This window comes from Natrix helvetica (assembly GCF_964273705.1).
Source record: "Natrix helvetica genome assembly, chromosome: 2".
NCBI classification, from domain to species: Eukaryota; Metazoa; Chordata; class Lepidosauria; order Squamata; family Natricidae; genus Natrix; species Natrix helvetica.
This window is the reverse complement of record NC_138552.1, coordinates 295,540,318-295,567,754: the sequence shown is the minus strand read 5'-3', so window position 1 is coordinate 295,567,754 and position 27,437 is coordinate 295,540,318. Positions and strand designations below refer to the sequence as shown.

General features: G+C 47.8%; 1 protein-coding gene across 1 annotated transcript in view; it reads right to left on the bottom strand.

Annotated features, from left to right (window-relative positions):
- NCOR1 (nuclear receptor corepressor 1) overlaps positions 1 to 27,437 on the bottom strand; it is a 140,663-nt gene that overhangs the window by 53,004 nt on the left and 60,222 nt on the right. The window contains exons 16-24 of the mRNA XM_081940448.1: positions 26,410 to 26,551; positions 24,611 to 24,796; positions 22,337 to 22,463; positions 17,999 to 18,554; positions 11,155 to 11,284; positions 8,862 to 9,051; positions 5,974 to 6,147; positions 3,656 to 3,816; positions 88 to 202 (exon numbers count right to left, since the gene is read on the bottom strand). Coding sequence (XP_081796574.1) covers positions 88 to 202; positions 3,656 to 3,816; positions 5,974 to 6,147; positions 8,862 to 9,051; positions 11,155 to 11,284; positions 17,999 to 18,554; positions 22,337 to 22,463; positions 24,611 to 24,796; positions 26,410 to 26,551 — 1,781 coding nt within the window. The remainder of the gene's footprint in view (positions 1 to 87; positions 203 to 3,655; positions 3,817 to 5,973; positions 6,148 to 8,861; positions 9,052 to 11,154; positions 11,285 to 17,998; positions 18,555 to 22,336; positions 22,464 to 24,610; positions 24,797 to 26,409; positions 26,552 to 27,437) is intronic.

The following is a 27,437-nucleotide window of genomic DNA, read 5'->3' as shown; positions in this document are numbered from 1 at the left end:
AGGCCAAGGAGCCCACCAGCCCCTGCTTTTCTGCACACCTGCGTAGAAGCCAAGGCCGCGCCCGTCCTCGCCTCCTCAGTTATTTACCTGACTTGGAATCCTGCTGCCTTGGCAGGCCGAGCGAAATGGAGCCTCCAGGTGGCTTGGCTGGTTCCTGGCCATAAGAGCTCTGACTGTGGGACAGGTAAGTGCCTGGTGTTCCCTATGAGGGGGAGGAAAAGCACACTTTGAGAGATGAGGTAATTACGTGCCGGGACAGGCTGTAGCTGGGATGAATGCACCTGCCAGGCCTGGTGGTAGGGCGACGGAGAAATCCCGCAGGTGGGCTGAATACGGAACGGGTCGCCGATGAGCCTGGAGACAGAGCAGGTGTGACACGCTTGGTTTCTACGGGTGGGCGTGTGAGCTGCTGGAGTGGGGGGGGGGAGGTTGTGGGGGGAGGCTGGGAACCCTGCTGCTTGAAATCCAGTTTGTCCTGGAGACACCCGTTTTGGTACAGACTATCTATACGAAGAGCAATCTGAATTCTCCACGCCTATCTCTCATGGCTTTCTCCTCCTCTATTTATTCATCTAGATTTATGTCTGTCTGTCTGTCTATCTATCATCTATCAATCAATATATCAATTAATCATCAATCTTTCATCTATCAATCAATCATATTTATCATCTATCAATCAATTATCTATCATCAATCATCTGTCTATCTCTATCTATCTATCTATCTATCTATCTATCTATCTATCTATCTATCGTATCCTACTGTATCTACTGTATCTATCTATGTATGTATCTATCTATCTACTCTATCTATCATCTATTTATTTTACTGTACCTACCTACCTACATTATCTATCTATGTTATCTATGTATGTTATCTATCTATCTACCTACCTACCTACCTACCTATCATCTATCTACTGTATCTATCCATCCATCCATCCATCCATCCTACCTAAGCTAACCTATCATCTATCTATCTATCTATCTATCTATCTATCTATCTATCTATCTATCTACTCTATCTATCCATCCATCTATCCATCTATCTATTATCTATCTACTGTATCTATCTAGCCATCCATCCATCTATCCTACCTAAGTTAACCTACCTGCCTATATCTATATCTATATATCTATATCTATATCTGTCTATCATCTATCTATCTATCTATCTATCTATCTATCTATCTATCTATCTATCATCTATCTATCATCTATCTATCTATCTATCTATCTATCTATCTATCTATCTATCTATCTATCTATCTATCATCGCTATCATCTATCTACTGTATCTATGTAGTCATCCATCCATCCATCCATCCTACCTAAGATAACCTACCTATCTATATCTATATCTATCCATCCACCCATCCAATTTAAGAACCTCCCATCTCTCTCAAAAAACAACGTGCAATAAAACGTCAAAAGCAAAACAAAAAACAAAAGTGTATAAAATTTAAGGAGGCAAGGGATGCTTAAATTCCTGGAAAGGCATTGGGAAGGCTTCCGTGGCCCTCCTCATTACTGGTCCTCCCCAAAGTCCCACGGCCATGAATTAAGGAGCCTCCCAGCCCCCAGCCTGCTCTTCAATTGCCCTCGCCACTCATCTCCTCCCCCCCCCCCCATCTGTCCCCTTTCGGCTCTGCCAGGCAACCACAAGGAGACCCCATACCTACAAGGGCTCCGGGGCTTCTTGGCGCGCCTCCGTTGTGGGGCTGCACCAACCCTCGACACGCTGAAGCCTCAGCGGCCCTGCCCTCTGCCGCCCCAGCTAACCTCTTTGGTCCCGCTACGGACAAGGTGGGCCTGGCCCTTCCACAAGACATTAATTTTGCAAGGAAATTGTTGGGTGTGACCTTGGGAGGAATAAATTGTGCGTCCAGCAGCTGACTCGCAAAGGGACAGAGTGGCAGGCTTGGTCAGGTGAGCAAGGATGGCACACACCCAGATCAGGGTGCCCAAGGGGCACAGAGGTGGTCCTCGGCTTATGGCCATTCGTTTAGGGACCAACGCTGAAGAAAAAGGGGGAGCAATGACCGTTTTCCACACTTAGGACCGTGTGTGTCAGGCCTGCAGCCATCTTTCCTTTTGGATCTTTGGCCTGCTGCACTTTCTATTATTCTACTATGCATTTTCTATTGTGGGAAAATGGGAGGTGGGGATTGTATGGAGTTAGATGATAGGTAGCCATAACAACATTCTTCTTAGAAAGCCAAGGTCATCCTTTGTCTCTGCACCTGCCCGGAACTGGAGGGGAGGAATCTGTCTTTGTGGCAGTGGGAGATTGGACCGTGTGATGGACTTGTGGGTGTGGGGGGGCAGGATCTTGAACTTTCAACTGGTTGGGGAAAACCGGGAAGCTTTCAGATTCGGGTTTCCCCAGATGTGCCAACGTGGCTCTCTTAATTAAATTGGGACTTTGAGGAAAACTTTGCCTCGGACTCTGATTTAATTTTGGACGCTATCTGAAATGCTGAGACCGTGGTCACAGCAGCCCTGTGGACAAAATTTCGGCCGTTTGGTGACTAACTCATAGCTATGACGGTCATGGTGTCCCCCAGGGTCATGGGATCCCCTTTTGCGACCGTCTGACAGGCAAAGTCAAAGAGGGGAGCCAGAATCATTTAACGACCGAATATGACTGATTGAACAACAGCATGGTTCACTTAAGAACTGTGGAAGGAAAGGAGTCCCTTTGGGGAGAGGGGGCAGTATATAAGCTAAATAAACTAAACTAAATAAAATATAAAATGGAGCAAAACTCATTGAACAAAGGTATCACTTAGTAACAGAAATTTTGGGATCAATTCAATTGTTAAGTCATATAGATTCTCATTCTCTCCCCTCCAATCTGTTTCTTGATTTTTTTCTATCTACCCCTATCATCTATTTCTCTACATCTCTCTCTCTCCCTTCTTCTTTCTCTCTCTTTCTTTTTCTTTTCTCTCTCCCTTCTTTCTTTCTCTTTGTCTCTGTCTTTCTCTTTCTCTATTCCTCCCCTCTCTCTCTACCTGTCCCTCTTTCTTTCTCTGTCTGTTTCTCCTCTTTCTACCTCTATTGTCTATTTATCTATATCTCTCTCTCTTTCTCTCTCCCTTTCTTTCTCTCCCTTCTTCTCTTTCTCTTTCTCTTTCTCTCTGTCTTACTCTTTCTTTATTTCCCCCCTCTCTCTATCTGTCTGTCTGTCTGTCTGTCTCTCTCTCTCTCTCTCCATCACCTTCCCAGACTGGCTGCCGACAAACAAAGTCCATGAACCAGATTCACTTAACAGACGCACAGTTCACATAACAACTGCGGAAAATGTTGTAAAACGAGACATAATTCACTTCACGGATATCTCACTTGGCAACAGAAATGTTGGTCGTAAGTCAAGGACGATCTGAGGGTGGGAGAGAGTTGGGGGGGGGGGCAGGGAGAGTTAAAGCATCCCTGCGGTCATAAGTGTGGGGCGGCTGCCAAGCAGTGACATTTCGCTCCCTATTCTGCAGGGGCGCTGCAATAACCAGAAGTCCCTTCCTTTAGCGCCACCGTGACTTCCAATGGCAGCATGAATGGTCGTAAGTCGAGGACTTCCATCCAACCTTGAGCTTCTGGTACCGGAGAAAACCGAGCGAAGCAAATATCTTTTTCCTTTTCTCCTTTCTGCTTACTTGCGAAATGGAGCCTCCCATGATGAAGGAGGGCTTCTCCGAAGGGACCACCGTCTTGGAGGAGGGGATGAGGGGTGGGGGCGGGCGGGTGGGCCGGGTGGGCGGGGGCCGCACCCCTTCCTGGAGGTTCATGATGACTTGATGGGGAGCTGGCTGCAGGACTGAGGAGAAAGGAAAACAGACACCGGGTGAATTAGAGAATATTCAAGAGAGAATCTGGGGTTCAGGGTTGAACTGTGGGGTCCTTGGTGCTCTCTGAGCTGAGCGGTTTTCTTGCAGATGTTTCGTGACCCAACTAGGGAACATCATCAGTGCCAGAAAGGAAGGGGTCGGGTTGCTCCCTATTGATATGCAGCGGCTAGAGCAAACAACAGGCTAATCCAAAAACAACCGTGAACAAAATGACACGGCAATCAATGCCGATATATCAAGCCATTTGTGTAAAAACAGAGGCCAAACCCCACTCCCTTCTAGCACTGACGATGTAACCTAGTTGGGTCATGAAACGTCTGCTAGAAAGCATCCAAGTTCAGAGGGCACCAAGGAGCCCACAGTCCTCCTCCTCGTCTTCCTCCTATTTCTTCCCCTCTTCCTCCTCTCCAGAAACCCCTCCTTTCTTCCTCTGATGATGTAGCTGGATAATAAAACATCTGCATGACCACAAACAAACTTAGAGAGCAGCAAGGACTCCACAGTTATCCTCCTCCTCCTCCTCTATTTCTACTTCTATTTCTTCTTCCTCTTCCTCTTCCTCCTCATCTTCTATTTCTATTATTTCTATTTCTATTTCTTCCTCTTCTTCCTCCTCATCTTCTATTTCTATTATTTCTACTTCTATTTCTTCTTCTTCTTCCTCTTCCTCCTCCTCCTCTTCTATTTCTATTATTTCTATTTATATTTCTTCCTCTTCTTCCTCTCCTCCTCCTCCTCTTCTATTTCTATTTCTTCTTCTTCCTCTTCACCTCCTCCTCTTCTATTTCTATTATTTCTATTTCTTCTTCCTTCTCATCTTCTCTTTCTTCTTCTTCTTCTTCTTCTTCTTCTTCTTCTTCTTCTTCTTCTTCTTCTTCTTCTTCTTCTTCTTCTTCTTCTTCTTCTTCTTCTTCTTCCTTCTCCTCCTGTTTCTTCCTATTTCTTCTTCTTCCCCCCCTCTTCTATTTTTATTTCTTCTTCTTCCTCTTCTATTTCTTATTTCTATTTCTTCTTCCTCTTCTATTTCTATTATTTCTATTTCTTCTTCCTCCTCATCTTCTCTTTCTTCTTCTTCTTCCTCCTCCTCCCCCTCTATTTCTTCTATTTCTCCTTCTTCTTCTTCTTCTTCTTCTTCTTCTTCTTCTTCTTCTTCTTCTTCTTCTTCTTCTTCTTCTTCTTCTTCTTCTTCTTCTTCTTCTTCTTCCTTCTCCTCCTGTTTCTTCCTATTTCTTCTTCTTCCCCCCCTCTTCTATTTTTATTTCTTCTTCTTCCTCTTCTATTTCTTATTTCTATTTCTTCTTCCTCTTCTATTTCTATTATTTCTATTTCTTCTTCTTCTTCCTCTTCTCCTCCTCCTCCTCTATTTCTATTTTTTCTTCTTCCTCCTCCTCTATTTCTATTATTTCCATTTCTATTTCTTCTTCTTCCTTCTCCTCCTGTTTCTTCCTATTTCTTCTTCTTCTTCCCCCCCTCTTCTATTTCTATTTCTTCTTCTTCCTCTTCTATTTCTATTATTTCTATTTCTTCTTCCTCTCCTCCTCCTCCTCTATTTCTATTATTTCTATTTCTATTTCTTCTTCTTTTTCTCCTCCTCCTCCTGTTCTATTTCCATTATTTCTATTTCTTCTTCCTCCTCATCTTCTCTTTCTTCTTCTTCTTCCTCCTCCTCCCCCTCTATTTCTTCTATTTCTTCTTCTTCTTCTTCTTCTTCTTCTTCTTCTTCTTCTTCTTCTTCTTCTTCTTCTTCTTCTTCTTCCTCCTCCTCCTCCTCCTCCTCTTCCTCTTCTATTTCTTCCTCCTCCTCCTCCTCTTCCTCCTTTCTCCACCTACTCCAATCCTCAACCCCCCCTTCCCTTCTAGCTCAAACGATGTTACCTATTGGTTAATGAACGTCTGCAACAAAACAAATCCCAGCTTAGAGAGCAACAGGGACCCCACCGTCCTCCTTCTCCTCCCCACAAACCCTTCTATCCCTGATAACACTACCTAGCTGGGTCATGAGACGTCTGCAAGGAAACCACCAAGCTCAGAGAGCACCAAGGGCCCCAAATTGTGACTCCCTGGCCACTCCCACTCCTCGTCCCCCAAAAGCAGCCGAGGGGAGCGGAGGAGCACGAGAATTTTACCTGGCGGGACACTGTAACGGGTGGCATTCATGTCCGGCTGGGGCGAAGCCTTGTTCATGTCCCGGGGAGAGAGGCGGTAAGGCGAGCCCGATCGGGCCGCTGCGTTTTGCATCTGGGCTTCCTGATCCATGGCGCGCTTGACTTCGGCGTAAGGCATGTAGGCGACTGTCTTTGCTGGCAAGAGGAAAGGAAGAGCTTCAGTGATTAAGCGAGAAAGAGAAACTTTCCCGGCCGTAATTTTTATTTTTATTTAATTCACGTCCTTAGGAGTGGTGTGGTGGTTTAGAGGTGGAGCTCTCGCCTCATAATCCAGAGGCTGTGAGTTCCATCCTAGGTAGAGGCAGATATTTCTCTCTCTGGGCACAATGAGAATATATCAGCTGAAACAACACTCCGCTCTGGCAACAGGGAGGCATCCGGCCAGTAAAACACTCAGCTCCATTCAGCTGCTCCGACTCTGCCTCGCAGGGGATTATGGGGTCGTTAAAGGAAGAGGAGGATTTAATTCACGTCCTTAAAGTACAAACTCCAAAGAAGGGATTTAAAAAAAAGATAAAACTATACGACAAAACTAAACGAGCTACTTAAAAATGTACACAGGAAACAAACAAAAAAAGAAGACTCCACAGGTCGTCCTTGTCTTACGGCCACATTTGAGCCCAACACTTCTGTTGCTAAGCGAGACAGTTGTTAAGCGAGTTCCAGCCCATTTTACGACCAATTTCATAAATACAGGTAGTCCTCAACTTGCAACAGTTCATTTAGTGACCGTTCAAAATTTACAACGGCACCAGAAAAAGCGGACAATGACCGCTTTTCACACTTACGACCTTTGTTAACATCCCCATGGTCACGTAATGAAAAGATTAAGACTCTCGGCAACTGACTCGGTTTTATGACCGTCGCTGTGTCCTAAGATCCCCTTTTGCGGCCTTCTGACAAGCGAAATCGATGGGGAAGCCAGATTCGCATAATGACCATGTTACTGAGTTATCAACGGCAACGATTCACTTGGCAAGACAGGTCACAAAATGGGACCAAACTCACTTAGTGAATGTCTCCCTGAGCAACAAAAATTGTGGTTTCCTTTGGGGTCGTACGTCGAGGACTATGTGTACATGCCAGCTGCCAAATACCTCGGGACTCGACTGCTTCAAAATGCAACAAATTCGGCGCCTTTTTTCCGGCTGTTTTCTCGGTACCCGTCGGTTTTAATATTTGTCGCGTCATCCGAAACGAATGAAAGACAAGTACCAAGGTACCCCTGAATCTCAATTTTGATCACGTCACTCCTCCCTAAGGATGCTACGACGGTCGTTAAGTGTGAAAAACGCTACTGTCACTTTTCTCAGCGCTGGTCACTTTTGAACAACCACTGAATAAACGGTTGTAAACCGAGGACTAATGGGCAGCTAAAAACGGGCACAACGAGAATGCTACCTTCGATTTACGACGGAGGAGCAGAATACCACTGCAGCTTGCTTCGATGCCCGATTCCAAACATGGTTTAAGGGCCCCGTTGGCACGCAGCAAGCCGAGATGGTATTTTTAGAACAGCTGCGTTCCTCGCTGCACCTCACTGGTTTGGCCTCGGCACAACGCTGGTGGGACTTGGCTGGCACGTGCCCTGGGCCTGCCCGTTTTCTCAGGCTCCCCTGGGAAACTTAGAGCCTGTTATTCGACTGGAGTCAAACAGCTGGCAAGGCTGCAAATCAAAACCTCAGAACCTTTCTCCATCTCGCTTCAGAGTTTTGACCCGAAGCACAGGCAAGAGGCAGCTGTGGAAGGGAGCCTGGGAGAGAAACGTGTGGGACTGGCAGGGTGGGGGATTCTGGGAATGGAAGTCCACCCCTCTTAAAGACTACTGGCTGGGGGATTCTGGAAGTGGAAGTCCTTCCCTCTTAAAGCCTGCTGGCTGGGGGATTCTTGGAGTGGAAATCCACCCCTCTTAAAGCATGCTGGCTGGGGGATTCTTGGAGTGGAAATCCACCCCTCTTAAAGCATGATGGCTGGGGGATTCTGGGAGTGGAAGTCCTTCCCTCTTAAAGCATTCTGGCTGGGGAATTCTGGGAGTGGAAGCCCTCCCCTCTTAAAGCAGGCTGGCTGGGGGATTCTGGGAGTGGAAATCCACCCCTCTTAAAGCATGCTGGCTGGGGGATTCTGGGAGTGGAAGTCCTTCCCTCTTAAAGCCTGCTGGCTGGGGGATTCTGGGAGTGGAAGTCCTTCCCTCTTAAAGCATGCTGGATGGAGGATTCTGGGAGTGGAAATCCACCCCTCTTAAAGCATGCTGGCTGGGGGATTCTTGGAGTGGAAGTCCTCCCCTCTTAAAGCATGGCTGGCTGGGGGATTCTGAGAGTGGAAGTCCTCCCCTCTTAAAGCATGCTGGATGGAGGATTCTGGGAGTGGAAATCCACCCCTCTTAAAGCATGCTGGCTGGGGGATTCTTGGAGTGGAAGTCCTCCCCTCTTAAAGCATGGCTGGCTGGGGGATTCTGAGAGTGGAAGTCCTCCCCTCTTAAAGCATGCTGGATGGAGGATTCTGGGAGTGGAAATCCACCCCTCTTAAAGCATGCTGGCTGGGGGATTCTGGGAGTGAAAGTCCATCCATCTTAAAGCATGCTGACTGGGGGATTCTGGGAATGAAAATCCACCCCTCCTAAAGCATGCAGGCTGGGGAATTCTGGGAGTGGAAGTCCACCCATCTCCAATTTCCCAAGACTGAGGAACAGTGCCGCAGCTATATTTCAACATGTTCCCACCCTTTGATTTTATGGCTCCCGCGGCAAGAGATGGCAGAGGCTGCCCCTGACTCGCAGACTCATCCAGGATCAGCACAAAACAGCTTTCCCACAATGCCCCTGAGTAGGGGGGGGGGGCTACTTCACCTACCATCCCACTCGATGTTGGGACTCTTTGAAGAGCCGCAGGGACTAGAGGATCTCCGGAAATCGGCTTCCATCTGTTCTTGTCTCTGCCGCTGCTGCTCCTCCAGCACACTGGATTTGTGCATAGCTTTGATGTGCTGATGGAGGAGAGTGTAGCCACTGGTGGGGAAGCCGGGGATCATGGGCAGCCGTTCCTGGTGTATGACAGGGGACAAATATAATCCATCAATCCTTAAGAAGAGGTAGTCCTCGACTTACGACGACAATTTGGGTTAAAAATCTCCTAGTTGTTAAGTGAATCGCAACCTTCTCAGCTATGGTTGCAAAGCGAATCACTTCCGCTGTTAAGTGAATCAAGTCCTCCCCTCTTAAAGCATGGCTGGCTTGGGGATTCTGGGAGTGGAGGTCCTCCCCTCTTAAAGCATTCTGGTTGGGGGATTCTGGGAGTTGAAGTCCTCCCCTCTTAAAGCATTCTGGCTGGGGGATTCTGGGAGTTGAAGTCCTCCCCTCTTAAAGCATTCTGGCTGGGGGATTCTGGGAGTGGAAGTCCACCCCTCTTAAAGCATGGCTGGCTGGGGGATTCTGGGAGTGGAGGTCCTCCCCTCTTAAAGCATTCTGGTTGGGGGATTCTGGGAGTTGAAGTCCTCCCCTCTTAAAGCATTCTGGCTGGGGGATTCTGGGAGTGGAAGTCCACCCCTCTTAAAGCAGGCTGGCTGGGGGATTCTGGGAGTGGAAGCCCACCCCTCTTAAAGCATGCTGACTGGGGGATTCTGGGAGTGGAAGCCCACCCCTCTTAAAGCAAGCCAGCTGGGGAATTCTGGGAGTGGAAGTCCACCCCTCTTAAAGCATTCTGGCTGGGGGATTCTGGGAGTTGAAGTCCTCCCCTCTTAAAGCATGCTGACTGGGGGATTCTGGGAGTGGAAGCCCACCCCTCTTAAAGCATGCTGACTGGGGGATTCTGGGAGTGGAAGCCCACCCCTCTTAAAGCATGCTGGCTGGGGGATTCTGGGAGTGGAAGCCCACCCCTCTTAAAGCAAGCCAGCTGGGGAATTCTGGGAGTGGAAGTCCACCCCTCTTAAAGCATTCTGGCTGGGGGATTCTGGGAGTTGAAGTCCTCCCCTCTTAAAGCATTCTGGCTGGGGGATTCTGGGAGTTGAAGTCCTCCCCTCTTAAAGCATTCTGGCTGGGGGATTCTGGGAGTGGAAGTCCACCCCTCTTAAAGCATGGCTGCCTGGGGGATTCTGGGAGTGGAGGTCCTCCCCTCTTAAAGCATTCTGGTTGGGGGATTCTGGGAGTTGAAGTCCTCCCCTCTTAAAGCATTCTGGTTGGGGGATTCTGGGAGTGGAAGTCCACCCCTCTAAAAGCATGCTGGCTGGGGGATTCTGGGAGTGGAAGTCCTCCCCTCTTAAAGCATGATGGCTGGGGGATTCTGGGAGTGGAAGTCCACCCCTCTTAAAGCATTCTGGCTGGGGGATTCTGGGAGTGGAAGCCCACCCCTCTTAAAGCATGCTGGCTGGGGTATTCTGGGAGTGGAAGCCCACCCCTCTTAAAGCAGGCAGGCTGGGGGATTCTGGGAGTGGAAGCCCACCCCTCTTAAAGCATGCTGGCTGGGGGATTCTGGGAGTGGAAGCCCACCCCTCTTAAAGCATGATGGCTGGGGGATTCTGGGAGTGGATGTCCACCCCTCTTAAAGCATGCTGGCTGGGGGATTCTGGGAGTGGAAGACCTCCCCTCTTAAAGCATTCTGGCTGGGGGATTCTGGGAGTGGAAGCCCACCCCTCTTAAAGCATGCTGGCTGGGGGATTCTGGGAGTGGAAGTCCACCCCTCTAAAAGCATGCTGGCTGGGGGATTCTGGGAGTGGAAGCCCACCCCTCTTAAAGCATTCTGGCTGGGGGATTCTGGGAGTGGATGTCCACCCCTCTTAAAGCATGCTGGCTGGGGGATTCTGGGAGTGGAAGCCCTCCCCTCTTAAAGCATTCTGGCTGGGGGATTCTGGGAGTGGAAGCCCACCCCTCTTAAAGCATGCTGGCTGGGGGATTCTGGGAGTGGAAGCCCTCCCCTCTTAAAGCATGCTGGCTGGGGGATTCTGGGAGTGGAAGCCCTCCCCTCTTAAAAGCATTCTGGCTGGGGGATTCTGGGAGTGGAAGCCCTCCCCTCTTAAAGCAGGCTGGCTGGGGGATTCTGGGAGTGGAAGCCCTCCCCTCTTAAAGCAGGGTGAGGCAACACCTCTGCTCTCTATCTTTTTCTAGCCTTAGGAGAAAGGGGAAGATGCAGTTCCAATCTCTTCAGCACTTACCATTGGTGGTATGATGGCTGCTCGGTGCTGAAGCTGCTGCAAATCCATCGGTCCTTGTTTAATTGCAGAGGATACCATCAGGGGTCCGGTGGGATTTAAGAGGGAGGGCTTGGAGTCCATTGCAAAGATCCTGGAGGAAGAAGAAAAATACCATCAGAAATATTTTATATAAAGAAGAAGTGAAATTATTCTATAAAGAGGAAACTAGCACTGATGATGTAACCTAGCAGGGTCATGAAACGTCTGCAAGGAAACCGCCAACCTCAGAGAGCACCAAGGACTCCCAGTTCTCTTCCTCCTCCCTTTTCCCGCTATCTCACTTCTGTCACTGATGATGTTACCTAGGTTGGTAATGAAATGTCTGGAAAACAACCTACCAAGCTCACAGAGCTTCAACAACCTCACAATCCTCCTCCTCTTCTTCTTCTCCTCCAGTCTGCAAACCCCACTCCCCTCTAGCACTGATGATGTTCCCTAGTTGGGTCATGAAATGTCTGCAAGAAAACCACCCAGCTCAGAGAGCAGTAAGGACCCCACAATCTTCCTCCTCTTCTCTGCAAAGCCTTTTCCCCTCTACCACTGATGATGTTCCCTAGTTGGGTCATGAAACGTCTGCAAGAAAGCAACCTACATAGCACCAAGGACTTCACAGTCCTCCTCCTCCTCCTCCTCCCTTCTAGCCTTGATGATGTTACCTAGTTAGGTCACGAAATGTCTGCAAGAAAACTACCATGTTCAGAAAGCACCCAGCACTCCACAGTCTTCCTCCTCCTCCTCTTCTCTGCCAACCCCACTCCCCTCTAACACTGATGACGTTTCCTAGCTGGGTCACGGAACGTCTGCAAGAAAACAACCAAGTTCAGAGGGCACCCAGGACCCTTCGTTTCAACCCTGAGCTAAAAATATTCTCCTTTACAGGAAACGCCTATTAAAACACAGTCGTAAAACTCAATGGCCCAAACTGACTGACAATAACTGCATTCACCAGTAGAGATGGGGAGGAAGGAACTTCAGAGAAGATGAATATATCGTATTTTTCGGGCTATAAGATGCAACAGAGTAGAAGACGGGAGGTTTCAGAGAGGAAAAGAAGAAAAAAAAATACCGTATTTTTCGGAGCACCTTCTCCCCCCCCCCCCCCCCAAGCTTAAACAGCGTGGAAATTGTTAGGGATGTAACCCTAGGCTTGGCTTGGCAATGTATATAAGCTATTATATACTTTACTTTACTGTTACTTTAAATGCTTAAGAGATGTAATTGGCTTGTTACCTCAAGCAGCCATAAGAGGGAGCCAGAATGGCTGTTAGCTCTCTCTGTTTTGTTAGAAGCTGATCGGTGTATATTGAGGTATTGTGGTTTGCTACTGTTTAGCTATACTTTGTGTGTTAGACTGACTATTTTGATAACTGAATGACTGAACCGTGTATGACTTGGACTGTTAACCGAACTCTGAATACTTCTATATTTCTACATAGTAAACTACTATATTTTTATACTATTCAGTATCTCTGAATGCTGGTTTGTGCGTGTTATTCCATATCACTCTCATTACGCTTCTCTGCATACTCGCTCTTCTAACGGGGAGCTTAATTACTTAACAGAAATGTTGGCGCGTCTTATACACCACATACAGCCATTTTTTAGCCTCCCGAAGCCCCGCCCCCACATCCCATTTTTGTGGGAAAATGGGCCTATAAGACACACTGGTGTATAAGACGCACCAAGATTTCGAAGAGGTAAGTAGGCAAAAAAAAATTTTGTCCTTGCCAGGCCCCCAGGAGCACTCTGCCGGCTTCAGCAGGGCTGGGGGAAGGCAAAAATGCCTCCGTTTTTTGCAAAAAACGGCCCCCTTTCCACCCGCTTTTTGCCTTCTCCCAACTCTGCTGAAGCCGGCAAAGTGCTCCTTGGGGCCAGGGAAGACAAAAACTTTTTTTTTCTTACTCTTCGAAATCTTGGTGCGTGTCTTATACCCCGGTGCGTCTTATGGTCTGAAAAATACGGTCATTTTTGCCCTTCCTGGCCCCCAGGAGCACTCTGTAGGCATCCCAATCCCTCTGTGCGCCCCGTTTTTTTGCAAAAAGGGGACCCACGTGGCGGGGTTTCGGGGAAGCCAAAAATGGCCATATTCGGTGTATTCCAAATGTTCGACGCATCAACATTTCCGCTCTCTTTTATGGGGCTAAAAAGTGGGTCTTATATTCCGAAAAGTACGGTAGATATTTAAGAAATTCTGAGGTTGAAGGGGAACAGTTCAGTTCTCCATCGCAGAAAACGTCATGTCACCATGAGTGACTTGGGCCCAAAATTCCTGTTGTAAAGCGAGACATTTGTTAAGTGAGTCGTGCCCCATTCTACGACCTTTCTTGCCACGGTGAGTAAATGAATCACAGCAGCGGTTGAGTTAGTAACATGGTTGTTAAGCCCCCAATTTCCGTTGCTAAGTGAGACATGGGTCAAGTGACTTTTATCCCATCTTACGACCTTTCTTGCCGCAGTTGTTAAGTGAATCGCTGCAGTTCTTAAGTTAGTGACACGGTTGTTAAGTGAATCTGGCTTCCCGGTTGATTTTGCTTGTCACAAGGTCGTAAAAGGGGATCGCGTGACCCCCCAGGACACTGAAACCGTCATAAATATGAGTCACTGACAGGCGTTGGAATGTTGATCATGTGACCATGGGGAATCCTGCAATGGTCGCTAAGTGTGAAAAATGGTCGCTAAGTGTGAAAAGTGATCGCTAAGTGTGAAAAGTGGTCGTTAAGTGTGAAAATGGTCGTTAAGTGTGAAAAATGATTGCAAGTCACTTTTTCAGCAGCTTGCATCTTTGAACGGTCACTATTGTTCACACTTAACAACTGTTGCAGCTTCCCCTTGGTCACGCGATCAAACTTCAGATGTTTGGCGACGGATTCATATTTATGACGGATTGCAGTGTCCTGGGGTCACGTGATCCCTTTTTGTATCTTTCCGATGAGCAGAGTCAATGGGGAAGCCAGATTCACTTAACGACCACGTCACTCCTTTAAGAACTGCAGCGATTCACTTAACAACTACGGCAAGAAAGGTCGCAAGAGGGGATAAAAGTCACTTGACCAGTCTCACTTAGCAATGGAAATTTGGGCCCCGGTTGTGGTCGTAGGTCGAGGATTACCTTTATGTGGTCAGTGTGATTGTTGTTGCCAAGAGAGGTGGGGGGGAGGGGTTGTATTGGGGTTTTGTTTTATTTCTCTAAGCTGCCCGGACTCCCCAATTGGGCAGCCAAATCAATGTTCTTAAATGAAGAAAATACCTATTTGCAAACGGGCAGAAAAAGGAGAAGCAGGCGGGGAGGCTCCCGCCGGCTTCCGCTGCTTTTCTTTTAAAAGACGTCTTTTGTGGGTCACGGAGTACACAACCACACCCCAGGTGGCAGCCACCCGAGCGACACTAATCCCTCTGTTCTGGACAACTGAACTGCGGTTTAGATTTTTGTAGGAAAGGGATCTTTCTCTCAGAGAGAGAAAGGAAGAAGAGAGAAAAAGAGAGAGAGAAAGAGAGAGAGAGAGGGAAAGACAGAGAGAAGAGAAAGACACATGCAGAGAAAGATATAGAGAAAGAGAAAAAAAGAGGAGACAGAGAGAGAAAAAAGAGAAAGAAAAACAGGGAGAGAGAAAAACAGAAAGACAGAGAAAGAGAAACAGACAGACAGAGACAGAGAAGAGAAAGAAAGAGAAAGTAAGAGTGAAAAACAGAGGAGAGAAAAGAGTGAGAGAAAAAAGAGAAAGACAGAGAGAGGAGATAAAAGAGAGACAGAAAGACAGAGAAACAGACAGAGACAGAAAAAGAAAGACAGAGAAAGAAAGTGAAAAACAGAGAGGAGAGAGAGAAAAGAGTGAGAGAAGAGAGAAAGAGGGAAAGACAGAGAGAAGAGAAAGATACATACAGAGAAAGATAGAGAGAAAGAGAAAAAAAGAGGAGAGAGAGAGAAAAAAGAGAAAGAAAGAAAAACGGGGAAAGAGAAAAAGCAGAAAGACAGAGAAAGAGAAACAGACAGACAGAAACAGAGAAGAGAAGAGAAAGAGTGAAAGAGGAGGGAGAGAAGAGAAAAGAGGGAGGGAAAAATGAGAAAGACATAGAGAGAGAGGGAGATAAAAGAGAAAGACAGAGAGAGAGAAACACAGAGACAGAAAAGAGAAAGAAAATGAAAAACAGAGAGAGAGAGGAGAGAAAAGATGGAGAAAAAAAGAGAGAGACAAAAGAAAGAAAGAAAGAAAAACAGGGAGAGAAAGAGAAAGACAGAGAGAAGAGAAAGAAAAAGACACAGAGAAAGAGAAAGAGGGAGAAGAGAGAGAAAGAGAGAGGGAGAAAGAGAGAGAGAGATGTGGTACTTGTGAATACCCTTTTCCAAAAACCCACAGACACACAGACAGACACATAAACAGACAGACAGACACAAAGAGAGAGATTTGAAAGAAAAGGGGGGGGAAGCTGAGTAACTTGATCCCGCTGACATTTAGCAGGGACTTCAGGGCAAGCCCAGCTGTGATCCTTGCCTGGAGGGCGTCCAAGGCCAGAGGAAACTTTCCATTACACGCCGCCCTCGTTGCGCACCCACCGCCATGGCCACAGGACACGGTGGAGCAAACGGGGGGGGGGGAGCGGGATGCCCGTAGAAGAAGAAGGAGAAGACGGCGACAACCACGCTGGCGTCCTACAAAGCGGGGGGGGGGGGGTTTGTGGTCAAGCCGTTTAGAAAATCTGGCTGGGGAACGGTCGTTAAGTCGCTTTTTTCCATCGATACCTTGAAGGGTCACTAAACGAACCGTGGCAAGTTGAGGACCACCTGTTAACCTGTCCTGCCAGGTCGGGTTGTGAGGGCAAGCCTCCGGGTTCCTTCTCTTAAATGTATTCACTTGCCGTATTTTTCGGAGTATAAGACGCACCGGGATTTTGAAGAGGTACATTTAAAAAAAAAGGTTTTTGCACTCTGCAGGCCCCCCAAATCCTTTGCACACCTCATTTTTTTTTTTTTGTGAAAAACGGGGCGTGTAGAGAGTTTGAGAGGCCTGCAAAGTGATCCTGGGTGCAGAACATGAGCAAAAAATGGCCCGCATTTTGTGAAACGGGCCCAAAACAGGGCATGCATAGCCTTTAGGGGGCTTGTAGAGTGCTCTAAGGGACTGGGGGGCAAAAACGAGAAAAAAACAACCCTTTTTCCCCTTGTTTTTCCCCTCCCCCAGCCCCCCAGGAGCACTTTGCAGGCCTCCCAAACCCTCTGGACATGCAATTTTGCGAAGGGGGCGGGGTTTTGGGTGGCCAAAAATGCTGTATTCAGTGTATAAGACGCACCCAGATTTTCTCCGTCTTTTTTTCGGGGGGAAAAGATGCGTCTTATACTCTGAAAAATACGGTATTTATTAGCATATGCCAATGAGGCTAAACCTTTTTGGCACCGAGTGCCACAAAGGGAGGGCGCGCGCATGCAACCTGGAAGAGAAGCTGCCCAGGGAGCATGCGCGCACCAGAAAGTTTCCGGCTGGCGCGCATGCCTGCCATAATCATGCCTGATTAGCTGGCCGGCGTAAGAGTTCATGCCAGAAAATGTAAGACCAGCTCTCCCAATTTCTGGCACTGCCGCATGGACGTAGGAAAGCTGATCGTCATGTGCCGGAAACCCATAAGAGGAACGGGCGACATGGCTCTGTGCGCCACTTTGGGCACGCGTGCCATCGGTTCGCCATTGCGGGCACATGGCATGAAATACATGAATAGCAGCAATAAAGAGGCATGAAAAGAATATAATAATGCCATGCAGGCAGTCCTCACCCGACGCCCACCCATTTAGCGGCTGTTCGGGAGTTACGACGACCCTGAAAAAAAGCTGCCCTCGACTTACGCCCACAACTTAGCCCTCTGCTAAAAGGGAGCGTTCCTAAGCGAGTTTTGCCCCGTTTTACGACCTTTCTCGCCACAATCGTAAAGAGAAGCGCTGCCGTTGCTAAGCGGTGATTAATCCGGCTTCCCGGTGGACTTTCCTTGTTACAAGGTCGCAAAAGGGGATCACGTAATCCCGGGGACACCACAGCCGTCATAAATATGAGGCGGTTGCCAAGCGTGTGAATTTTGATTTACGTGACCATGGGGATGCTGCAGTGGTCGTAAGTGTGAAAACCGGCATAAGTCACTTTTTCAGCCCCGTTTATAAACCAGTAAATAAACGAGTGGCTGTATGTCGAGGACTCCCTGTATTTTTACAGGGAATTGTAAGAATTGTGCACCCGTGGGGATGTAGTGGTTAGAAGGCAGCATTGCAGGCTACTAACTCTGCCCACAGCCAGGAAGTTCGACCCTAACCAGCTCAAGGTTGACTCACTAAACTGCTTACAGGCCGTAGAGCACTGTGAAGTGGCATATAAGTCTAAGTGCTATTGCTTGGGAGGGAGGGAGGGAGGGAGGGAGGGAGGGAGGGAGGGAAGGAAGGAAGGAAGGAAGGAAGGAAGGAAGGAAGGAAGGAAGGAAGGAAGGAAGGAAGGAAGGAAGGAAGGAAGGAAGGAAGGAGTGGTGACCCAGTGGTTAGAAGGCAGCATTTCAGGCTACTAACTCTGCCCACAGCCAGGAAGTTCGACCCTAACTGGCTCAAGTTTGATTCAGCCTTCCATCCCTCCGAGGTCAGTTAAGTTAGGACCCAGATTGTTGGGGGCAAGAGGCTGACTCTGTAAACCGCTTAGAGAGAGGGGGGTAAAAGCACTGCAAAGCAGTATATAAGTCTAAGGGCTAGGTGGGCATCTGTCAGCGAGAATACGGACAGGTGAGTTTCTGAAATGGAGAAGCAAGAGACCCTCTCCCCGTGCCGGGCCTGGGACCTCACCTCTGCCTCTCGGGCTCGCCGTCCACCTCTTCATCGGCACTGCAAGTGGCGCTGGAGTCGTTGTCGGAGCTGGGTTCCATCCTCTGGACGCTGGCCAGGTGGCTGGAGCCAAAGTCACCTCCGTCTGGCTCCAGCTTCTCCTTCAGCCCCTCCTCGTCTCGCTCTTTGGCCTCGTTCTCCACCTTGACCTGAATGTCTAAGGGAGGCTTGGTGTCCATTTCAACGGGCTCCAGTTTGGTAGGGGCCGCCAGGTTGAGGACGGGCTTGGTGTCCACCATGGAGATCCCACTCTCCGTCTCCATCAGCTCCTCCACCTCGGATTTGGCTTCTTCCTTCACCTGCAGCTCGGGTCCTTCGCTCTCGGCTGGCTTCGTGCCGGGGGCAGCCGAGGGAGGGGAGGCGCTGGGGGCTGGTTTTATGGCAGAGTCCTGCTCGGCCGCCACCTCGGTGGTCATCTGAGAGGAGATGGTCTCCGGAGGGGCGTCTGCTAACGATTTGGAAGTCTCCGTCGGAGAAGGAGACGGGGCGCTTTCCGTATCGGAGCTGTTTTCGGCACCTGGAAAGGCATTCATTTGAGCGTAAGCCCAGGAAAGTATAAGAGAACAACGGGAAGGGACCTTGAAGGTCTTCTAGTCTAACCCCTTGCACAAGCAGGAGGCCTTATCGCCAACTCGGAAGCTGACGTGGCCGTTTTGAAGCTTCAGTGTTGCTACACTGGAGGCTGAGGGATAGGGAGGGGGCAGTAGAGATAGTTGGGGTTTGGTAGCCAAAACAAAACACTTCCCCCTTGGGAACCAAGGTCATTTCCACAGCTGGCTGGAGAAAGGAGGAGTAAAGTTGCCAGGCAACAGAATGGCACCTTGATTGGACCGTATGGCTGATTGTTCGGGAAAGGGGAAAGTTTTAATTAGGTGAAAACCGGGGGAATATTCAGAGTCGGTATTCACCACCGTGTGCCAATATGACATGGCAAATTAAACAGTTCTTTGAGGAAACTACCCGCCTCGAAGTTCTGTTTGCTATGGGTGTGTTACTTAGAACCCTGACACTTATACCATTTCAGACAATTGCCTGTCCAGTCTCTTCTTAAAAACCTCCAGTGATGGGAGCCCCCACAACTTCTGGAGGCAAGCCCTTTTCCCCGATTGCAATGGAATCATAGAAAGGGACCTTGGAGGTCTTCTAGTCCAACCCCTTCTACAAGCAGGAGACCTTATACCTGTGATGGCGAACCTAGGACACATGTGCCACAGGTGCCATGTGGAGGCCCAGCTGAGCTCCATCAAGCATGCACATTCACCTCCCTCCGCGCATGCTTGGTGGGGCTTTTCGGGTCTCTGCAAAACACTACAAGCTGTGAGAATATAACTATCTACAATACAATACAATAGAAGAGTTGGAAGGGACCTCAGAGGTCTTCTAGTCCAACCCCCTGCCTAGGCAGGAAACCCTATACCGTTTCAGACAAATGGCTATCCAGCATCTTCTTAAAGACTTCCAGTGTTGGGACATTCACAACTTCTGGAGGCAACTTCTGTTCCACTGATTAATTGTTCTGACTGTCAGGAAGTTTCTCCTCAGTTCTAAGTTGCTTCTCTCCTTGATTAGTTTCCACCCATTGCTTCTTTTTCTACCCTCAGGTGCCTTGGAGAACAGCTTGACTCCCTCTTCTTTGGGGCAACCCCTGAGATACTGGAAGACTGCTATCATGTCTCCCCTGGTCCTTATTTTCATTAGTACAATAATACAATAGCAGAGTTGGAAGGGACCTTGGAGGTCTTCTAGTCTAACCCCCTGCCTAGGCAGGAAACCCTATACTGTTTCAGACAAATGGCTATCCAACATCTTCTTAAAGACTTCCAGTGTTGGGGCCTTCACAACTTCTGGAGGCAAGCTGTTCCACCGATTAATTGTTCTCACTGTCAGGAAGTTTCTCCTCAGTTCTAAGTTGCTTCTCTCCTTGATTAGTTTCCACCCACTGCCCTTCCTTCCTTCCTTCCTTCCTTCCTTCCTTCCTTCCTTCCTTCCTTCCTTCCTTCCTTCCTTCCTTCTTTCCTTCCTTTTTCCTCCCTTCCTCCCTTCCTTCCTTCCTTCCTCCCTTCCTTCCTTCCTTCCTTCCTTCCTTCCTCCCTTCCTTCCTTCCCTGTTCCACTGGTTAATTGCTCTAACTGTCAGGAAATTTCTCCCCAGTTCTAAGTTGCTTCTCTCCTTCATTAGTTACCACCCATTGCCCTTCCTTCCTTCCTTCCTTCCATCCATCCATCCATCCATCCATCCATCCATCCTTTCTTCGCTGTTCCACTGATTAATTGTTCTCACTGTCAGGAAATTTCTCCTCAGTTCTAAGTTGCTTCTCCTCCTGGATTAGCTTTGTCCAAGATTCTGTGATTCCTGATTGATCTCAGAATCCAATCATCTTTCCCAAGGTTAATGTTGATTCCTTTTATGGGGAAACTAATTAAGGAGAGACCCCATCTAGAACTAAGGAGAAATTTCCTGACAGTGAGAACAATTAATCAGTGGAACAGCTTGCCACCAGAAGTTGTGGGGACTCCATCATTGGAGGTTTCTTAAGAAGAGACTGAATAGCCATTTGTCTGAAATGAAATTGGATCTCCTACTTAAGCAGGGGGCTGGACTAGAAGACCTCCATGGTCCCTTCCAGATCTGGTCTGTTCTATTCTGTTAAGAACAGTTGCAGGAATTGGGTATGTCTAGCTTAAGAGAAAGAAGGACTAGGGGAGACATGATAGCAGTCTTCCAATATCTCAGGGGTTGCCCCAAAGAAGAGGGAGTCAAGCTATTCTCCAAGGCACCTGAGGGTAGAACAAGAAGCAATGGGTGGAAACTAATCAAGGAGAGAAGCAACTTAGAACTGAGGAGAAACTTCCTGACAGTTAGAACAATTAATCAGTGGAACAGCTTGCCTCCAGAAGTTGTGAATGCCCCAACACTGCAGGTCTTTAAAAAGAGACTGGATGACCATTTGGCTAAGGTCTCCTGCTTGAGCCGGGGGTTGGACTAGAAGACCTCCAAGGTCCCCTTCAGCCCTATGATTCTATCATAATCAGTGAAAGGGCTTGTGGGTGGTCCAACACTGGAAGTTTTCAAGAAGAGAACCATTTGTCTGAAGTGGCATAAGGTCTCCGGCTTTTGCAAGGTCCCTTCCTGCTCCATTCTGATTGATTAGAGCCCCCACCCCCACCTCATCCTGCTCAAATGGATCAAGCAAATTGGCTTTTGGGCCTTCTGCCTGGATGCTCGGACTCTGGAACCCGCCTTGGTCTTTCTAGACCAGGGGTGTCAAACACAAGGCCCATGATGCAGAGCCGTCCTAGAAAATGTAAGTGTCCAGCTGGTGTGGCCCAGTCTACCCAATGCGAAGAAGAAACTTTGGGGAGTGGTGTTAAGCTGGCCACACCCACCGTTGACCACACCCAGTGAGTGGTGTCATGCTAGCCACATCCACCCAGTCAGCCGCACTGGGAGTGGCGTCAAGATGGCCACGCCCACCAGTCAGCCACACCCAGTGAGTGACATCAATATGGCCTTGCACACCTTGCACACCTGGTGAGTGGTGTCGATAGCCACACCCACCCCATCGGCCACACCCAGTGAGTGGTGTCAAGCTGGCCACGCCCACCCAGTCAGCCACACCCAGTGAGTAGCGTCAATCTGGCTATGCCTATCCAGTCAGCCACACTGGGAGTGGTGTCAAGATGGCCACGCCCACCCACTGAGTGGCATCAAAATGGCCATGCCCAACCAGTTGGCCACACCCAGTGAGTGGCGTCAATATGTCCCCGCCCACCCAGTCAGCCACACCTGATTGATGTCAAGATGGCCACACCCACCCAGTCAGCCACACCCAGTGAGTAGTGTCAATCTGGCTATGCCCATCCAATCAGCCACACTGGGAGTGGTGTCAATATGTCCCCGCCCACCCAGTCAGCCACACCCAGTGAGTGGCGTCAATATGTCCCCGCCCACCCAGTCAGCCACACCTGGTTGATGTCAAGATGGCCACGCCCACCCAGTCAGCCACACCCAGTGAGTAGCGTCAATCTGGCTATGCCCATCCAGTCAGCCACATTGGGAGTGGTGTCAAGATGACCACGCCCACCCAGTGAGTGGCATCAAAATGGCCATGCCCAATCAGTCAGCCATACCCAGTGAGTGGCGTCAATATGTTCCCGCCCACCCAATCAGCCACACCTGGCTGATGTCAATATGGCCACGCCCACCCAGTCAGCCACACCCAGTGAGTGGCATCAAAATGGCCATCCACTGATGCGGCCCTCAATGAAATTGAGTTTGACCCCCCAGTTCTAGGCCCACCTTCGCTGTCTTCTGGATTCTCTTCCTCATTGGAGACCTCAATGTCTTCATCCTCCTGTGCGGAGACAGTGGACGCCACGCTTTCGCACTGCGAAACTTCCCGTTCCTCGCGCGGCCTTCGAGAAGACTGGGAAAAGGAAGGGGGACGGTGTAACTTCTGCCTTATGCAGGGAGTCCTCTACTTACGACTGCAAAGGAACCCCAAATTTCCGCGGCCGAGCAAGACGCTTGTCCAGCAACTTTTGTCCCGTTTTACAACCTTTCTTCCTGCAGACGTTAAGTGAATCACTGCAGCTGTAGTTAAAGTGAGTCGCACAGTTTTTGAGTGAATCTGGCTCCCTCCCCCCCGGTTCGAAGGTCGCAAAAGGGGATCGTGTGACCCTGGGATACAACGACCTTCGTCAGTACGAAGCAGTGCATGGCTGTCTTGAGAATCGAACACACTGGTTTGAGATGGATGGCCATACAAATTGGATGGATGGATGGACAATGAATGAACGGATAAATAATGAATGGATGGATAACAAGTGAATGGAAGAATGAATTGATGTAAAATGAATGAAGGCATGGATAAATAATGAATGGATGGATGTGTGAATGGATACTGAAAGGATGGATGGATGGATGAATTGATGGATGGAAGAATGAACTGATGTAAAATGAATGACGGCACGGATAAATAATGGATGGATGGACAGATGATGAACAAACAGATGGATAATGAATATGTGTGAATGGATACTGAAAGGATGGATGGATGGATGGGTGGGTGGATGGACAATGAATGAACGGATAAATAATGAATGGATGGATAACAAGTGAATGGAAGAATGAATGGATGGGTGGAAGAATGAACTAATGGAAAATGGATGACAATGGATGGATGATGAACGAATGGATGGATAAATACTGAATGGAAAGATAACAAATGAATGGATAAAGAATGAGGGATGGATGAATTGATGGAAAATGAATGAATGGATGAATAAATAAATAAATAAATAAATAATGAATAATGGATGGATGGATGGATGGATGGATGGATGGACAGATGATGAACAAATGGATGGATAAATCCTGAAGGGATGGCTAACAAATGAACGGATAATGAATGATGCATGAATGAATTGATGGGTGGAAGAATGAAATGATGGGAAATGAATGCATGGATAGATAAATAAATAAATAATGAATTAATTAATTAATGGATGGATGGATGGAAGAATGAATTGATGTAAAATGAATGAAGGCATGGATAAATAATGAATGGATGGATAAAGTGTGAATGGATAAGGAAAGGATGGGTGGATGGATGAATTGATGGATGGAAGAATGAACTGATGTAAAATGAATGACGGCACGGATAAATAATGGATGATGGATGGATGAACAACAAATGGATGGATAAATACTCAATGGAAAGATAACAAATGAATGGATAAAGAATGAGGGATGGAAGAATTGATGGATGGAAGAATGAAATGATGGGAAATAAATGAATGCATGGATAAATGAATAATAATAATAATAATAATAAGCTTTTATTTCTAGACCGCGCCCTTTCCTAAACAGGACTCGGGGCGGTGTACAGTCATTGTTAAAACCATATACATATACATAAACATAGACATAGACGTAGACGGAGGAGGTAGAAAATGAGGTAGAATGATGCATAATGGATGGATGGACAGATAGACAGATGTTGAACGAACAGACGGATAATGAATATGGACAGTTGAATTGATGGAAGAATGAATTGATGTAAAATGAATGAATGCATGGATAAATGTTGAATGAATAATGGATGGATGGATAGATAATGAACGAATGGATGGATAAATACTGAATGGATGGCTAACAAATAAATGGTTAATGAATGATGGAAGAATTGATGGATGGAAGAATGAATGGATGGAAAATTGAACGGATGATGGATGGATGGATAATGAATGAATGGATGGATGACTGAACTGATAGCTAAACAATGAATAAATGGATGGATGAATCAATAAGAATTAATAAATGGGTAGACGGACGGACGGACGGATGAATAAATGAATGGATGGATAACGAATGGATAGCAGGATAAGTAATGGAAGACTGAACGAATAAATGAATGAAATTCTTTGACAGAGGAAGATCCTGGGTCTCACGGAATGAAGATGGCCAAAAATGTCCCATTCCCATTTTTTTTCCAGGCAACCCCCAATTAATCTCCCGCGACCCCCCCTCATTAATCCCACCCCACCCCCCTCACCCACCTGCCCTTCTCACCTTCTGTTTGTACTGCTGAAGGAGGCTGTCGAGATTGTGCCTCCGTTTGTAGTTGAAGTAGAAGTTCTTGCACTGAGCTTCGCTCTTTGTCCCCACCATCTTGGCAATGGCCGCCCAGTTGCGTCCGTGTTCCACCAACCCTAACAAAAGGGGACGTAACATCGGGTCAGACACGGCGGTTACGTTCTCAGAAATTTTGGGGGAAACCTTCTACTTTCTTCCCCCAATGTCAAAACTTTATAAAATCAGACTGGAGCCTTGTAACCGAAGCGTGTGGGACTGCGGGGGCTCAGCAGCTAAGGCGCTGAGCTTGTCGATCAGAAAGGTCGGCAGTTTGGTGGTTCGAATCCCTAGTGCTGCGAAACGGAGTGAGCTCCCGTTACTTGTCCCAGCTTCTGCCAATCTAGAAATTCGAAAGCCAGTAGAAAAATAGGAGCCACCTTTGGTGGGAAGGGAACAGCGTTCTGTGCGCCTTCGGGCGTTGAGTCATGCCGCCCACATGACCACGGAGACGTCTTGGGACAGCGCTGGCTCTTCGGCTTTGAAACGGGGATGAGCACCGCCCCCTAGAGTCAGGAACGACTAGGACATATGTTCGAGGGGAACCTTTACCTTAACATAAGCACTGACGACTCATTTGGCATGTCTGAGAGAGACACCCCGCAGATGGCTTGCAATGCCTGGGAGGAACCCTTGAGGTCATCTATCCCAACCCTTGGCCAACAAATATTTATTTGAAATATTTTCCCCCAGACCTTAGAAAGGTACAGGCAGCCCTCAACGGACAGCTGCTCATTTAATGACAGCACAAATTTAAGATGGTGCTGAAACTCATAATGTAAGACTGGTCCTAGCACTTATGACACATGATCAAAAGGTGGGCGCCTGGCAACCAGCATGTATTTATGATAGTCGCCATGAGTTCTAGCCCCACCTTAGGCATGAAAGCCAACTGGGGGACTTTGGGCCAATCACCATCTCCATTTTTAAGCCGAAGAGCCAGCGCTGTCCGAAGACGTCTCCATGGTCATGTGGCCGGCATGACTCAACGCCAAAGGCGCACGGAACGCTGTTATTTTCCCACCAAAGGTGGTCCCTATTTTTCTACTTGCATTTCTTCCGTGCTTTCGAACTGCTAGGTTGGCAGAAGCTGGGACAAGGAACGGGAGCTCACTCCGTTACGCGGCGCTAGGGATTCGAACCACCGAACCGCTGAACTTTTTGATCGAAAAGCCCAGCATCTTAGCCACTGAGCCACCTTGCCATTTAGATAGATAGATAAATAGATAGATAGATAAATAGATGATAGATAGATAGATGATAGATAGATAGATGATAGATAGATAGAGTGATAGAGTGATAGATAGATAGATAGATAGATAGATAGATAGATAGATAGATAGAGTGATAGACAAATAGATGGATGGGTGGATGGATGCATGGATGGTTTCAGTGATAGATAGATGATAGATAGATAGATGGATGGATGGATGGATAGATGGATGGATGGATGGATGTAGTGATAGATAGATGATAGATGCATAGAAGATAGATAGATGATAGATAGATAGATAGATAGATAGATAGATGGATGGATGGATGGATGGATGGATGGATGGATGGATGGATGGATGGATGGATGGATGGATGGATGGATGGATAGATAGATAAATGGATGGATGGATTTAGTGATAGATAGATAGATAGATAGATAGATAGATAGATAGAGATAGATAGATTGATTAAAGGCAATTAAAATCAAATCAATTAAAAAAGGTAATTGCCTCGTGTGAATTTACCAGACGGGTCCTATTTCTGAGATCAAAAAAGTTCCAATTTCCCAAGAGCAGCACTTCCACTACAACAAAGGCAATTTCAAATAAAATAAAATCAAAACAGGATTGATTTAGCTGCAGAGCAATCTCAGGGGATTTTTCTCCTCTTGGGAAAATCCCGGGAGATTTGAGGAAGCGGGAAAGCAGCCCTTGTTCCAGAGAGCTGCCCGTCTGCACCGCCTTCTACCATCTCAAGCCAGGCCTTCCCCCTTCCTGGCCGGCAAGACATAGAAGCTGACCCCTCCTGAGGTCATCCTGTGTCCCTTGCCAAGATTTTTTTTTTTTTACGGCCAGCCCTCTGACCCTACGCCACCCAAGGCTTATCGGCTGGATCATGCCGTCTCCTCGGCTGACATAACCTAATTCTCCCTGGGCCAGAAAGGACTGGTCCTCTCTTGCCCCTTCCCCGCCCCACCGGGGAGGAAAGTGGTGGGGCTTTGAAACAAACCATGAAGGCCTGATGTGCAATGGAATACAGAATGACAAGAGTTGGAAGGGACCTTGGAGGTCTTCTAGTCTTCTTCTAGCACTGATGGTGTTATCTAGGTGGGTCATGAAACGTCTGCAAGAAAAACCCCAAGCTCAGAGACTATAAAGCACCCCACAATCCTGCTCTTCCTCTAAACCTGCTCCTCCTCTACACAAACCCCACTCCCTACTAGCACTGATGATGTTCCCTAGTTGGGTCGTGAAACGTCTGCAAGCATACCACCAAGCTCAGAGGGCATCAAGGACCCCACAGTCCTCCTTCTCCTCCTCTCCTTTCTCTTCTTCCTCTCCCCCTTTCTGCTTCTTTACTTCACAAACCCCACTCCCTACTACCACTGATGATGTTCCCTAGTTGGGTCATGAAACGTCTGCAAGGAAACCACGAAGCTCAGAGGGCACCAAGGACCCCACATTCATAATTCCTTCTCCTCTTTACAAACCCCCTTTTCTACCTGCACTGATGATATTCCCTAGTTGGGTCATGAAACGTCTGCAAGGAAACC